At 35.2% G+C, this 17,287-nt stretch overlaps 1 protein-coding gene across 2 annotated transcripts in view; it reads right to left on the reverse strand.

Annotated features, from left to right (window-relative positions):
• LOC120348112 (uncharacterized) overlaps nt 1–16,866 on the reverse strand; it is a 121,945-nt gene extending 105,079 nt beyond the window's left edge. The window contains exons 1-11 of one of the 2 annotated variants that reach the window (XM_039418232.2): nt 16,675–16,864; nt 15,328–15,441; nt 14,500–14,652; nt 7,199–7,312; nt 6,940–7,101; nt 4,890–5,003; nt 4,334–4,495; nt 2,588–2,713; nt 2,223–2,378; nt 1,752–1,919; nt 917–1,108 (exon numbers count right to left, since the gene is read on the reverse strand). In XM_039418232.2, the coding sequence (XP_039274166.2) occupies nt 917–1,108; nt 1,752–1,919; nt 2,223–2,378; nt 2,588–2,713; nt 4,334–4,495; nt 4,890–5,003; nt 6,940–7,101; nt 7,199–7,312; nt 14,500–14,652; nt 15,328–15,441; nt 16,675–16,792 (1,579 nt within the window). In that variant the 5' untranslated portion in view covers nt 16,793–16,864. Of the gene's footprint in view, nt 1–916; nt 1,109–1,751; nt 1,920–2,222; nt 2,379–2,587; nt 2,714–4,333; nt 4,496–4,889; nt 5,004–6,939; nt 7,102–7,198; nt 7,313–14,499; nt 14,653–15,327; nt 15,442–16,674 lie in introns of both variants that reach the window. The other variant, XM_078117650.1, reaches the window with a different exon arrangement.
• Between the last annotated feature and the right edge of the window lie 421 nt (nt 16,867–17,287).

The following is a 17,287-nucleotide window of genomic DNA, read 5'->3' on the forward strand; positions in this document are numbered from 1 at the left end:
TATTGATCTCATGTCATCATTGGGGGTCCTTGCAGAAATGATGAGTTGAAATGCATAAACTCCTTAAAACTGTAATTCAAATATACTGTCACACCCAATTTAAACGAATTCAGTGAGAAATTTGCTGCTGGATTCTTTTCCCGACTACTTTTATCCAAATTTGCTTAAATGGAAGTGCTAGCAATTCTAAAGGACGCCCATTTTAGAAAAAAAATATGTTACTGAAAAGTGATATATTTGAAGCCATGGTTTTTTTCAAATGTGGAAAGTTATTTTGGTTGAGATGTTTTCTGTAAAATACGCCAAGATTCATTTCAAATAATTTGCTGTCAAATCTTATTCTAGGTTGAATTTAGACAAAATCAACCGATAGGCTGTAACCAAAACTCAGATAACTTTTCTATCTTTTAATATTATTTTTTTTAAATTGCTCTCCAGTTGCCTCCGCGGGCCGCACAATTTTCCCTTGCGGGCCGCATTTGGCCCGCGGGCCGCACTTTGCACACCCCTGCTATAGATTATGGAATAACAAATATTAACAAGCATTTCCAATTCTACTTTTTAATTGATCAACTTCAGAGTTCAGAAATTAGGTTGAGCTGCTTCTGCGCGGCTAACCTCATGTTTTAATATTCTAAAGTTCTTTATTTTCATCATTTTGTAAATTGATTTTCCACGAAAAAATGCATAACACTCGCAATGCCATTGACCAGCGCGTGCGTAGTCGTAATTCCACTCTTCAAATCGATTACAACCGAAACTAATTATTTTTATTAATATTTTTACTGTTAAAAGTTAGTTTCCCGAAGCCAAGGGTTAGAGTCAAAGCCAATCGTTTATGATTTTCAGTTTAATGAGATAGTGTTCAGCTTATGGTTTTCTATTTACTTGTAAAATCTTGTTTCGTTTTTAGTACCTGGTTGTCCTCTCTTGCACTTGACCTGTTTTCCTGTATGAATATCGATCCAATATGCCTGGCATCTTCCACACTGAGTCACGCGACATCTAGCGTTCGGATGACCTGGGCACACTAATGCATTTCCATTCACGTCGAAACATTTGTTCTTGGAGCAAGGGCTGTATATCTGATACCATGGATCGCATTTGCCTGTAACACAAAAAGAGTGATAAGACCATGATTGTCTCGGCTTGTTTACACGTTGGATTCTGTATTTAAAATGTTGCCTCATCTGCTATTTGAGACTCAATTTTTGGGGTCTCAGGCTACGCAGTGGAAAAAATGGGAACTGATGCGGCAGGAACTATTGTCTTATTAAATTTTTCGTTCCAGGAAAGACATATGTTTAGGGTTTTAAAAAGTGTATTGGCTTGTAGACGACAGCTTATCGTCTGTCGGTAAACGACGAGTATCAACAGCAGCGCCTCGACTGCCCAATTCCCCACGTCTTTGTCAGACACTTTAATTTAACAGCCACCAACTTTCGATCGCAGTACAATACAATAAATAAATAGTGAAAAATGACCAATTTACATACTAAACAACCAATGCATGAAAATGTCCTAATCACACGTGGAGCTGAGATAAAATATATTAAAACTGGATAGTTGTAGTGAAATTCATCGGGGATATTTTACGCGGGGTTATGTTAACCAAAATAAAACAATTATCACTATAGAGGTTTCAGGTGTGATGGCCTACCCGTTTTTATTAACATTTTACAATGACCAATCGCCGATTAAGATCGTAAATTTCCTACCAGCAGTACATTCCTAGAATCGAGTATACTTACAATATTGTGTGATGCGTTTTCCAGTGTGTTGATCACGAATATTGGCGCCGCAACCCCTTTTATTTGGTTTACAAATTGCACCGAGGTTCTTTGAACAAACACATCGCTTTGGTGGGCAACCAACTGGTGCCACTGGTAATTTTGGTTTCTTTCCTTTCGGTTTTGGATCTGAAACAAAAACAAGTTTATTTTTTATTTTTTCAAAAAGTCAAGCCAAGCACCAACAGCCTTTTGAACATAGATAGCTCAGTTCCTCATAACCTACTCAAATTCTCAATTTCTCAGTTTGCCTACTCTACATGTAATCACATTGCGCCAACGCACCGAAAACAGAAAACAACATTGCCTAGAACTTCCTGGGCCTTGTTCAATTCTTTTTTAAAATGATGTTCATTAATGTTCCATCCAACTAACTCGAGTGTAAAAATATCGCTTAATTACGTGAACTCGGTCATGCCTTGAATTGCTTACCTGAAAGATCCACACAAGCCGTTCCACAACCTGTAGAACAGCATACTTTATCGTCTTCACAATCGTCAGCTTTCGTACAGGTTGGAGTTTCAATCTCATTACAAGTATCTCCAGGAACTTCGGGAAAAGGACATTTCTCATCAAAACCGGCAATTCCTGGATAGGTAGTAAAAACTTATTAGTCATTTGGACGCCTAGTTCACAATGAGCAGCATTTCTGCCTTCTGCTATTTTCCCTTATAATATACAATTCTGGATTGTGAATTACGATACATTAATTATGCAGCTGTGGTCAGTTTAGGGTGACAAAAACCAAAAAATATTATGAAAAATGGTTTTGTATTCAATAAAGTATGAAAACTCACGTGTGGCACACATGGCCCCGCTGTATCCGAAAGGACATTTACAATCGAAACCGGCAGTAGAATCGTCATCTATGCAGATTTTGTTCTGGTCGGTGCATGTTTTATGATCAACGGGGTCTTTACAGCCTGCATAGTAACAATATGTTATCACATTTGGCACTAAATTTTTAGTATCAATCTGGAATTTTGCGATGGTAAAGTATAGGAAGAAGAGCTGTCGGTTTGCAATGACAAAGAGCAAACCCTGCTCGTGAAAACGAATGATCTTTAACATAATAAAGGAAGAGACGATTTTGAACGAGTGATATTAAAAAGTGTGTACCCTTTTTAATGCGACCTCGAGAACAATTGTTCAATTACGCCAAAATTTCAACTGTCAATAATAATACCTTAGAAATGTGAGTTGGTTCAATTGACTTAAGTTTATTGTAATATATTATCAAAAGAAATAAAATCTTATAGAAGCATTTTCTGGTTCTTTTTCTGTTATATCAAATTAACAGACATCTCAAATAGAACACGCTAACCTTTTAACCCTTCTGTTTTGGAGTCAGATTAAATCTAGCTAGTTTAATTAGTAGTTTGAACTTGAGACGTTTCACACCGTATTTTGTATTGTTTTAAATATTTAGAAGAATGTCACATTCCCGACACAGCCAACGGCCCTCTATTTTAAAAGAAAAGGGAAAGCTTCGGTCGTGTTTATTTATATATATATTCGTAGTCGTAATAAATTGCTATGATGACAAACAAAATTATATCAAATCAACAGGCATCTCAAATGGAACACGCTAACCTATTAACCTTTCTGTTATGGAGTCAGATTAAATCTAGCTAGTTTAATTAGTAGTTAGAATTTAAGACGTTTCACACCGTATTTTGTCATTATTTTAAATATTGAGAAGAATGTGACAATGTTTAGATTTGACATTCCTGAGCATTCATTTATCGTACACGTTCCCGACACAACCCACGAGCGACCACGACCGGCTGTTCTAATAAACAAAATAGAAAACTCTTCGGTCCTGTTTATTTATATTCGTTTTATAATATTTCGTGTCAAATGATTTTCACTTTCATCAGATTATCGAGTACTATTTGTTGCGGGATATTTATGATAATGCTTGGAGTTGTAAAATTTATTCCGATACGTCGTTAGTTTATACAAAACTGAGCTAAGTATTATTTCACTGAAAAAATAAATGTGGCATTGCAGATATTTGGTGTGTTCGTGACTAAACACATTAGATTATAACGAAACCCTGAACACTACCATGTATGATCATACTATCTAAACCATGATAATAAATTATTTTCATTCTAAATGCTGTTTTTATCGTTTTATAACTCTCTTATCACATTTGACCAATGAATCTGAGCTGTTTCAGATGGCGACATGTTTTCATGGCCTGTGCAATAGCATTGAATAATCAATGCGACTTTAATTCTATGTCGTAACTATAACCATTGTTTCAATTTAAACTTGAGATATTAAATGAAAGGAATATATATTCTAACTTGGTGAATTGTGCGAATTAAAAATCAAATAGGCAATATACTAATATTCCCTCTACAGCAGCGGCTATTTAAATAACTATTGAAACCAAATCCATTATTCATATTGGTTTAAAGTAACCCTTAGCCTACTACATGAAATGACTTTTCATCGGGTTTAAAATCATTACACGAGCAAATACTCCTGATATAGTAGTGAACGACAAAGGTATTAATATCTATAGCACTGACCTATTGGAATACAGTTGGTTGAACATCCATTTGCTCCTGGGCAGCATATTTCTCCATCCGGACATGGATTATCTTCAGAACACTGGTTGTCTACTTGGGAAGCCACGCAAACATCAATCAGATTATCGGGAAGGGGACATCTGTCGTCGATGCCATCTTGTCCTGTTGAACAATATATTTTTGTTACTTATCGATCTTAAGATCGTTAAGTATGTTGATAGGTATTTGTCTGTTTGTTTGTCTGTTAGATACACGCGATATCTCGAGAAAGCGAGGATGAATTCGCTCCAAATTCTGCATATGCATTCATCATATCTCGGATCAGAAGCCTATTGATTTTGGATGAATTATGTCGTATAATTAGCGAGTTATTAATTGATTAGTGATGAGACACAAGGTGTCACTATGGAGTAAAAGCGCTGTTTTGGGGTATCCCCTAACTTTCGATCGATAAGTCTTCGGTCTCTGAACGATATTCTCGTTTCACCTATTCTCCATCACTAGACTAGATAAAGTCGAAATTCTGAGAAATGCAAACAAAACATCGAATACTCACGTTCCATACAATCATCTCCTGTATATCCAAGTGGACATCGACAAACTTTTACGGACTCGTCTTGAGAGCACACATTATTTGCCGAACAATTCGCGGTTGTTGTGCAGGTTTTTTCTGAATATCAATAAAATGAAGGGAAAGGTCACAACATCAATAAAACGACGTAATATGTGGCCTATTATTGAGCCTAATTATTAATACAACCAAATACTCGAATGACATCACAGGAAAAAATGGTATGATGACAAATAAAAATATTGGAATTTAGCATTATAAAATCAGTGATGAATCGAACCGTTAAATTTTACCAGGCCCAACTGTGTGAACAATTATTATGATTTTGCATATAATGGTTTTTATATATTTTTATTCAAATGTATTAGTGTGCAGCAAGACTCTTGAATAAATAGAACAGTCATTTTTACTCTTGCTACAGCATCCTTGTGTTGAGGCATAGAACAAGAAAAGGTAGTTAATTTCACGTAACTCCAACTGTTGGTTTGGTTTTAAATCTTTGCAAAACAATATGAAGGCGAGCGCGCACTGAGACAATTGCCTGAGTTGATGTAAAAATGTTCGCATTTTTTCACACATACAACCGCTTGGCACTAAGAACTCGTCATATTCACTCGAGGTGTTTATAATTAATACCCCTAACACCAAGTTTACCAGTTCTGTATTAAATTAGAATTAGAACCACGCTCCAAATTAAACTACGCGATTCCGTACTATGTGTACCAGGTTGAAGTTAGCCCATAATTTTATTCCGATTTTCCTTATTTTAGTTCTATTACAAGTTCGGTTCGGAGCACTTACTTCTGGAGCGCCGCAATAAGCTCTCGATTTGCTATGACGAATCATACACAGAATTTCGTTCTTGATTTAAATATTCAGAAGAATGTTACAATGTTTAGACCTGACATTCCCGAGGATTCATTTATCGTACACATTCCCGACACAGCCAACGGCCCTCTATTTTAAAAGAAAAGGGAAAGCTTCGGTCGTGTTTATTTATATATATATTCGTAGTCGTAATAAATGCTATGATGACAAACAAAATTATATCAAATCAACAGGCATCTCAAATAGAACACGCTAACCTATTAACCTTTCTGTTATGGAGTCAGATTAAATCTAGCTAGTTTAATTAGTAGTTAGAATTTAAGACGTTTCACACCGCATTTTGTCATTATTTTAAATATTGAGAAGAAGTCACTATGTTTAGATTTGACATTCCTGAGCATTCATTTATCGTACACGTTCCCGACACAACCCACGACCCGCTGTTCTAATAAACAAAATGGAAAACTCTTCGGTCCTGTTTATTTATATTCGTAGTCGTTTTATAACATTTCGTGTCAAATGATTTTCACTTTCATCAGATTATCGAGTACTATTTGTTGCGGGATATTTATGATAATGCTTGGAGTTGTAAAATTTATTCCGATACATCGTTAGTTTATACAAAACTGAGCTAAGTATTAATTCACTGAAAAAATAAATGTGGCATTGCAGATATTTGGTGTGTTCGTGACTAAACACATTAGAATATAACGAAACCCTGAACACTACCATGTATGATCATACTATCTACGCCATGATAATAAATTATTTTCATTCTAAATGCTGTTTTTATCGTTTTATCACTCTCTTATCACATTTGACCAATGACTCTGAGCTGTTTCAGATTGCGACATGATTGCGACGTGTGCAATAGCCTTGAATAATCGATGCGACTTTAATTCTATGTCGTAACTATAACCATTTATTCAATTTAAACTTGATATTAAATAGAGAAATATATATTCTAACTTGGTGAATTGTGTGAATTAAAAATCAAACGTATCAAATAGGCGTATATACTAATATACCCTCTACAGCAGCGGTTATTTGAGTAACTATTGAAACCAAATCTATTATTCATATGGGTTTAAAGTAACCTTTAGCCTACTACATGAAATGACTTTTTATCGGTTTTAAAATCATTACACGAGCAAATACTCCTGATATAGTAGTGAACGACAAAGGTATTAATATCTATAGCACTGACCTATTGGAAGACAGTTGGTTGAACATCCATTTGCTCCTGGGCAGCATATTTCTCTATCCGGACATGGGTTATCTTCAGAACACTGGTTGTCTACTTGGGAAGCCACGCAAACATCAATCAGATTATCGGGAAGGGGACATCTGTCGTCGATGCCATCTTGTCCTGTTGAACAATATATTTTTGTTTCACCTATTCTCACATCACTAGACTACTTGAAGTCGAAATTCTGAGAAATGCAAACAAAATATCGGATACTCACGTTCCATACAATCATCTCCTGTATATCCAAGTGGACATCGACAAACATTTACGAACTCGTCTTGAGTGCACACATTATTTGCCGAACAATTCGCGGTTGTTGTGCAGGTTTTCTCTGAATATCAATAAAATGAAGTGAAAGGTCACAACATCAATAAAACGACGTAATAAGTGGCCTATTCTTGAGCTTAAATATTAATACAATCAAATACCCCCGATAACAACACAGTAATAAATGGGATGATGACAAAAAAAAATACTGGGGTAGAGTATATAGCATTATAAAATCGTTGATGAATCAAGTCGTTAAATTTTAACTATGTAAACAATCATTGTGAATTTGCAGATATTTGTTTTTACCTTCGCAAAACAATATGAAGGCGAGCGCGAGTTGATGTAAAAATGTTCAAATTTTTCTACAGTTTACATCATAATATCGCTTGACACTAAGAAATTGTCATATTCACTCGAGGCGTAACCCCGTAAGAACATTCCTGAATTTTGAAATTCGCTTCAAATTTTGGAAAATATATATCGAAGCTAAAATTACAGTCTGCACTACCAAATCAAACTTAATAAATGTGATATAGAATTAAAAAAATTGAAACTGTACGCCCGGTGCGGAATCATGCGATCATCAGTGACCAGGCGATAATATAATAAGTGAATTCGCAAATCAAATTTATTTTGTGCTCGTGATGGACCTTGTTATCCATTCTTAACTCACTATCGGGGATGCACTTAACCTTTTCCCGGCTTATCAATGTTCAACCAACTGTGTTCAATCAAAATTTTTATTGTACTGAAATAAATTGAAAATATTTTGGATCTTAGCACAGAAATTGCTATTTCTCCAAAAGCCATAACGGATAGTTTATCGCTCATGATTATGTCCACGAACTGCCGTTGTGTTTTGTAGTAGTAGTATTGTATTTAAGTCTTCGACGCCACCGTAAGTTACATTAACACCTTCAAAACAACATAACGCGGCATTTTGAATGCTAGTATGTATAAAATATTATTCGAAGCAGAAAATTGACGAGTAGCGCAATCTTATCGACTGTTTCGCTACGCATCTGATTTCAATACATAAGGGCGAATGTTGGAATTTAAAAAAATTTTTTTTTATAAAAATTACAAAGAAAGAACTGCTTTGAGCTGGTTTTCTGATCAAAGTTTGAAGCCATATTTACCAGAGTATTTCAATGAAATTTCAGATGTTGAAAAGTCAAAAATATATGTTTTTAGACTTTTCAGACAATGTTTAGACTTGACATTTCTGAGCAATAAGTAACTTGAACAGCAACGTGCACGTTCCCGACACTCTCCACGACCCGTAGTTTTTAAAGAAAATTGAGCAAAGCTTCGGTCGTGTTTAATTATGTTCAATATAACATTTCATGTCAAAGATATCCTCTTTAATCAGATTATCGTGTAAGTACTGCTTGTACAGAACGTTTATTGTAAGGCTTGTGTTTAAAATTGATTCCGATAAAATCAAATCTCAGACATCGTTAGTTGTTACGAAACTGAGCCAATGGATTAATAATTGCCACAATTATTTTTTACAGCGAATTAACATTTAGCTCGGTTTCATAACAACTAACGTTGTCTGAGATTTGATTTTATCGGAATCAATTTTAAACACGACAAGCCTCGCAATAAACGTCTTGTACAAACAGTACTCACACGATAATCTGATTAAAGAGGATTGTGGTCAAAGAAATCCTTTTTTAATCACATCGAAGAACTGTCAAATAAATCCTCAGAAATCCTTTTTAATCAAATCAAAGAACTGTCAAATAAATCCTCTTTAATCAGACTATTGTGTGAGTACCGCATGTACAAGACGTTTATTGTCAATAAGTACTGCTTGTACAGAACGTTTATTGTAAGGCTTGTGTTTAAAATTGATTCCGATAAAATCAAATCTCAGACATCGTTAGTTGTTACGAAACTGAGCCAATGGATTAATAATTGCCACAATTATTTTTTACAGCGAATTAACATTTAGCTCGGTTTCATAACAACTAACGTTGTCTGAGATTTGATTTTATCGGAATCAATTTTAAACACGACAAGCCTCGCAATAAACGTCTTGTACAAACAGTACTCACACGATAATCTGATTAAAGAGGATTGTGGTCAAAGAAATCCTTTTTTAATCACATCGAAGAACTGTCAAATAAATCCTCAGAAATCCTTTTTAATCAAATCAAAGAACTGTCAAATAAATCCTCTTTAATCAGACTATTGTGTGAGTACCGCATGTACAAGACGTTTATTGTGAAGCTTGTGGTGTTTAAAATTGATTCCGATAAAATCAAACTTCAGACATCGTTAGTTGTTACGAAACCGAGCCAATTAATATTCCATTGCAAAAAATAAATGTGACATTGCAGATATTTGACCTGTGTTTTTGATTTTTGCAAAACTTTTTTTGCCCTTGAAGAGCGTTTCGATAGAGATCTGTAAGTTTTATAAGTTACGCTTATTTGTGGGGAAAAACTTAAGGAATTACTTTGAACAAAGCCTCAAACGAGTTGTAACTATCATGTAGACATATATTTTTGCAACCATGATAATAAAATATTTTTTCATCCTAAATGCTGTTTGTATTTTAACTCATTATAACACTTGAAATATATTTGTATTACCTTTCGAGGAAATTTACCACAAAAAGACTTATTCATATGGCTACACACGACAGCATGTCCAATTGTCACTGCAGGTCGGGAATATGGTTACTATACGTTCCAATACAGGGATGCAAATAACACGCGAGAATAAAAAAATACTCATTTCATTGCAAAAGCGTATATTCAATGTCATTCAACAAAGTGCGCAGTTGATGTTGTTTTTCTCTATCTATGATATCTCAAAGTAGAATTTGCGCGTCGAACACTGAAAATTTGTCACATAAATGACATTTAATAACGGAATCGGGTTCTACTATAATTAGGCTTACCATACGTCCCGGTTTAGCCGGGACAGTCCCGGATTTGACATGCTGTCCCGGCCGGTTGACTCAAAGGTCCCGGTTTGTCAGCACGGTTTTCATGGGTAAAAAATTCAAATTCATTATTATTACAAATTTTTTTTTAACGGTGACAGCCCATTTACCACTGTTTTGCGACACACTTTGCTAGTTCAGAAAGAGAAATCGCTCTATTGTTATGTCACAATTAGTATATGTTTTAATGCGTTTTCTGGCGTTAACTGCAATGTCGTTAAGTTGTCGAAATGCCAAAAAGAAAGTACAAGTTTTCTGATGAGTTGAAGAAAGATTTTCCTTATTTGAAGCAAACTAAAGGAGGAAAGGTACGCTGTACGCATTGCAGATTTGTTTTTCTATTAGTCATGGCGGACATTCAGATGTCAACAATCATATCCAGAGCAGGAAGCACAAAACATTGAGGCATCGACTCGACTGACCAATTTTGCGATAACAAATATTAGGATGATTCTGTGTCGTTGGCAGCCGACATTTACCTATCACACTGCTATTCATGACCAAAGTTTTGACTGCACCTCTAAATTAATTTCAAATTTTTTTGAGGCTAAATTTGCATTAACTTGTAAATATACACAGTTAGAATTTTTCATGTCCGCTGTCTGATAAGCGGATTCGCTGATTTTGCACGTTTAGCCAGGAATAAATGAGAGTTGGTGCATTGCTCCGCTGTTCTCCTCTGAATTTAATGATGATTTACTTCAAGCTCGAATGGCAACAAAACGCAGAAAAGTTGAAGCTGAGTGCAAAGGGTTCAATGGCGCTGAAAATATTCAAATGGAATTTTTTGAGATGCAATGAGGAAATAAATCTATATTCTATTCGAGAGATGTATCACTGCATGATTTTTAATATAAAAAGTACCATCCGTTCAGTTTCAACTTTCTAAAAATATGTGCGGCCCGCCAATGACTCGCAACCCTTAATTTTGGCCCTCGGGCGACAAAAGGTTGCCGACCCCTGCCGTAGATGTTGCAAATATTCTGTCAGAGGTGAAGCTAAATTTGCAGGGAAAAAATTTGTATTTAAAAATAATGTTTGCGATTTTTAAAAGAAATGTCTATCGTATATAGAGCTGCACGATGAAGCCTACAATGCTGCCAGGCCACACATATGGACAAATTTGAAGAGTGAAATAAACTGGACTGAAGAGTTTGGTCTGCAAAATTGATAAATGATATGTTTGGTTAGCTGATCAGGTTTTGAATAGCGATGCACTTTTCGACGAATACTGATAAAGAGATATTTATCTGAGCATGGTTCAAATGCAATTTGACTTACTTTGCCGGTTGAAATTAAGTAGACAGAGATGTTTAACGTTTTTTCTAACAGAAATATTAGCATTTCGAATTTGCAGCAAATTGGTTGATTTTGTTTTTCGTAACATCTGTTAAAAGGATTTTTTCCATTGTTAAAAAATTTTGGTCCGAAAGCAGGTGCAGAATGTCAGAAGAAAATATAAAACCACTCCGTAACCTGCAAATTTAATGGTGATGTCTCTTGTTATCAGTTTTATGACAAAATCAAAACAAGAATTTTTGAGAAAGGTTCCATCTGCGGACAAATACTTTTGGTCTAAATGAATAATACAAACTAATTTTTTGTGTTTTTTCTAATTCAATGATCAGTAGAGATTTACAGTCGTATATACCCGCAATGGCATGGTAGACGTTCCAATATTATCAAGACTGGCAATCGACCGAATGTTTGCCAAATCGCACCGTCCCGGTTTTTTGTTTCAGATTTATGGTAAGCCTAACTATAATACTTCCATATGTCCGAAGTACGCTGCATATCTTTTGCAGCGGAGCGATCATGAAACTATCCGCGAATAATTTCGAGCGATACCGGGATAAAATCACGCGAAATAGCTTTGTAACCATTGTGACGTAACAAGCTAAAATTGTAAATTAACGCAACCCCCGTAATAACATTTTTAAATTTTAAAAATTCGTTTCAAACTTTTTACAGGCATTTACCCCAGCATTAAATAGTTAAAAAAACTTTATATTTTCATTTTAAATACTGGTTGATTTTTAATGGAAAATATATATAAAAGCTAAAATTACAGTCTGCACTTCCAAATCGAACTTTTTAAAGCTGACATTAGAATTGGCAATTTTAAACCTGTACGCCCAGTGCAAAATCATCAGTGACCAGACAATAATAAAATGAGTGAATTTGCAACTCGAATTTCTTTTGTGCCTTTTCATCCATTCGTGATTCCCTATCGGGAACGCACTCGACTTTTCTCCCGGCTAATCAGTGTTCGATCAAGTGTGTTCAATCAAATTTTCTATTGTACCGAGATAAATTGTATTCTTTGGGCACAGATCTTGGGATACCTCTGAAAGCCATAACGGGAAGTTTATCGCTCGTGATTATGTCCACGAACTGCCGTGGTATTTTATAGCAGTAGTGTTTTCATTTTGTCGTCGGCGCCACCGCGGAGTACATTACCGCTGTTAAAACAACATAACACGACATTTTAAATGCAAGTATGTATCAAATATTCGCGGAAACTTGACGGGTAGCACAATCGGAGCGACTGGTTCATAAGCCGTTGTATAGAAAATTCCGATTTTACAGCTCCCTTTTGAAAATCTTGGCTGCGCCCCTTGTTTCAAGACATAAGGGCGAATGTTAAAATTTTGAAAAAAATATTAATTATGAAAATAACAAAGAAAGAACTGCTTTGAGCTTATTTTTTGATCAAAATTTGAAGCCATATTCACCAGAGTATTTCAATAAAATTTTAGATGGTAAAAAGACAAAAATATATGTTTTCTCAAAACGATTATTTTTAAAGTCTTGATTTTTTGATTTAAAGTTATCGGTTTGCAATGACGAATCATACATCAAATTTTCATCTTGACTTAAATATTTATAAGAATATCACAATGTTTAGACTAGACCAGGGGTATCCAAGTTTGGCTTTTGGCCCCCTTCCGGATGCTCTTAGCACTCATGGCCCCCTGTTTATCATTCCAGTGGAATTTACAGTGTGGTATTTTGATTGGTAGTTTCCGAATCCCATTATGTTCATATAGTTCATGCTCAACAAAGTGACCCTACCTGCATGGAATAACCTTACCAAGATATGGAACTAGGAAGGAGCGAAGAGCTTTCTTGAAACAGAAAAGTAAATTCAGGTTTTCGCCTAGCATTATCCCCCCTTTATTTGACTGCTCCGTGGCCCCCCGTTTAGAACCGCCGGACAAGACATTCCTGAGCAATGAGTGGTAACTCGAACCGCTAAGTATTGTGCACGTTCCCGACACTCTCCACGGCCCGTTGTTTTAAAGAAAATATATAAAACTTCGGCCGTGTTCAGTTATATTCATTATAAAATTTCGTGTCAATGATTTTCTCTTTCATCAGGTTATCTCGTACTGCTTGTTATCGGATATTTATTGTGATACTTGGAGCGTTTAAAATTGATTCCGATAAAATCAAATCTCAGACATTGTTAGTTGTTACCTAACTGAGTTAAATGTTAATTCGCTGTGAAAAATTGTGGCTTTCAGATATTTGACCTGTATTTTCGATTTTCGCAACCGTGGTGATATAATATTTTTTATTTCAAATGCTGTTTTTATCCTAACTCAATATAACACTTGAAATACATTCGAATTGAGTTTAGAGAAGATTTACCACGAGAAGACTTTGATGACGTCGTCGCACACGAAAAGCGAATCCCATAAAGCCCACAAAAATTTTTGAAATAAATAAAAGTAATAGCCTTTCAGAAAGAAAAAAATTTTAACCATAGAAAATTGTAAAGCAATTGGTCCGGTAATGGAAGAGAAAAGCGCTTTCTTTCATAAGGATAGAAATAAAAAATCTAACAACAACAACAACATAATATCAAAGCTATCTATAGATCTACTTCGTTCCAATAAAGTTTGAATGAGCAAAAAAATTACTGTCATACTTAAATCACCAGATCAAACATCCGCGAATTTAAGATTAATTACAGTTAACCGTAAAAAGCATTTTCAAAAAATGTTATCATCTAGCACAGGGGTCGGCAAATTACCCCTGATCTAGCAGTATACATTTATCTAAGGCTTTCTTAGGTATGAGTATGTGACACACCCAATAAAAAATAGACAACATATAATCATGAATAAATTTATCCATGAATCGCAGATGAACCGCGGACATTCTAAATGCTTGTATCATCATGGATTGAATATTTAAAGCGACATAAATCCCATGCATTCTCTGCTGGAAAGGTCGGCTCTCATGAAAAGCGGCGAAAATGGATTCACAAAAGCAATTCTTACCGGGAAGATCTACACACGCTATGACACATCCTACTGAACAGCATATAGTCCCATCGGAACAACCAGGGTAGCAGTAGTTCACACCTTTAGTAGAACAAGGATAGTCTGGTAGCGTTGGTGGCCGGCATCTTTCGTCGATGAAATCAGTGTTCGCTGGAAGTCGTATATGAGATAAGAATTTAGATTTGTTCAATAGTGAATTTTTTTCGAGCTCGTAATATTATCAAAAATAGAACTGCAATTTTACTAAAAAATCCCTTTAGCTATTATTCTACAAGTTTATGTTAATATACTTTATATTTGTTTTGGAAAACATATACAATCCCCTATTTGAATTTTTTAATATAAGTGACGTCCTGGCATAATTTATTTGATATAAAATTGTTTACAATGTGTTGGGTGGGACGTGATAGTTTCGTAACGATAATCATTATAATTTTCCCTGTGATCTGTATCATCGATTTGTTATTGGATGCAGAGCTTAACATCAAATAGAAAAATCAAAACGTACTTATTTCGGTACCAAAATAGCGGACACTGGAACGTAGTAGGTGTACCAGGTTAGGGTTAGGCCCTAATTTCAGGTACAAATACTACCGGAGTCATGGCTAGTCCCCGAACTTGTAATAAAACTGAAATTAGGAAAATTGAAATATAAAATTATGGCCAAACCTGGTACATATACTACGTTCCGGTGTCCGCCATCTTGATTTACATACTTCGGGAGTGCCCTTATTTCAATATACCGTGAGTGAGTATTTTATGTTATATAACCCATGTCTATGCATAGATAGAGTATCTGATATTATATTATTCATTTCCATTTACGTTCTGTGCAGTCGTCTCCTGTAAATCCAGCTGGACACCAGCATTGGTTATTATCTGTTTCAAAGCAAACTTCATTTGTTTCTGTGCATTCACCGGTCCCAGCGCAAGTATCTCCTAAAAAAAATACGGTAGTTTTATTCTGCCATACAATACTTGTCTTGTATGAGGATGGCCAGTTAGAACATTTCTCTTGGTGTCATTAAATGAGAGAGAATGACTGGACTTCCCGGCCATAGTTGTACTTGAAGAATAGTATCGCGAATGATGCTTCGCTACGTGTGAGTTCACCGTTTTGCTATGTCAAGAAGCTCAAGAAATCCGAGTCGGTTTCAAATTCAATTTACTTCAAGTACGCGTCTAATTCATATATATACATTAGGTTAAATCTGTGCACATTGGCCACATTATTCAGTCATATCTGCGAGAATCAGCAAAATCTGACTGCCCAATACACAATAGTCGAAACTTTGGGCCCCAAAGACTCACATTGGCTCGCCTCGCATTGCGTATATTTTCGAAGTAAAATGGCGTCAAAATACAAGGGGGGAATAAGCGTGAAACAAGTGAACACCGCGATAAATAAAAAAAAAAATGATGTCTAGTCTGGGAATTTAATTAATTCTACAAGAAATAACGGAAATGGCCAAAAACTCTGCCAGAAGTCAAACGGATTAACAAATCGGAATATGTCCTAAAACGGCAACTTTTGATTCATAATCTAGTAATAGGCAAGCAATTTGTACCAAATAGATATTTCGAGTATGAACAATTTTAACATTTTTTCAAATAGATAACAAAAATATGAACAACATGTTACCAGAGAGGGAACGAAATTCTTACATTGGTAAAAAAAGCAACATAAATTAAACTATAATTACGAGAAGGCATATAAAATCAAGAACAATTCGGCCTAATCTTTACGGGAATCCGAACAAAATTCTTGCAACAAAAAAGTGAACTAACTACAGATTTTCAAGATATTATTATGGCCTTACTTGGGGCTCAGAAAACAACATATTTTTGTTCACCTATGGATACTCTTAGCAATCGTTTGTTGATAGCGCGAAACCTCACTATTAGATTGCTTTGAATATAGTTCACTCAATATTTTGATACAAACTTCTTAGTTCAACTTATACTATTACTGTGCTTTGGTTACAATAGTTTACTATGCTACTTTTGAAATGAACTGGGTTGAGAAAAAAAACTATCCAACGGAATCCCGCAGAAAAATTTTATCATAAACTTTGTTCACAAACCGTAATCCCTATATAATACTGTTAGAATCACTTACTAATAGAATAGAAATGCTAACTAAAGAATAAGTTTGTGAATATATCCACCAACCTGAACCCTCCAATAATCCATTGAATAATGATGCATTGATAGCAACAGCAAACGAGAATAAGATTGCAATGCAGAAATATTTATCCATCTTGGCAGATTTTGTCCAAGCTGCTCTCATCTCACTGACATTATGAAAGCTTGAACGATAATTTATATCGAATTATAGAGATTGAACCTGCCCTCGGGACAATGCGATGAAAAAAATTGTATTTTCAAAATTGCATTGCATCTACATTGTCAAAACAGTCGATTAGTTCGTGCAAAGTTTGCGGGTATGGAGAAATTATCGTAATAATTGTATCTATCCCGGGCTGTTACAACTAACCACATTGGAAAACGCTGAGATTCAGAAATTAATTTTTGAGAAAAATTAACAAAATCTAAGAACAAAACTAATAAACAATATAAATTCTGACAAACATTAGTCATCTAAGATCCCTACCACACGAGGAAATAAAGTGAAATAAACCAACAGGCTTGGGCATAATGAAAAAAGTGGTCACCAGACAATACATTCGCATGTTTCGTGATTTTAGTGATTGTTGTTGTAGGTTATCAGTACAATATAAATTTAACGGCTCGGCGATGTTACATACGTGCTAAACGTTAGGAA

Source organism: Styela clava, chromosome 11 (assembly GCF_964204865.1).
Source record: "Styela clava chromosome 11, kaStyClav1.hap1.2, whole genome shotgun sequence".
Lineage (NCBI taxonomy): Eukaryota > Metazoa > Chordata > Ascidiacea > Stolidobranchia > Styelidae > Styela > Styela clava.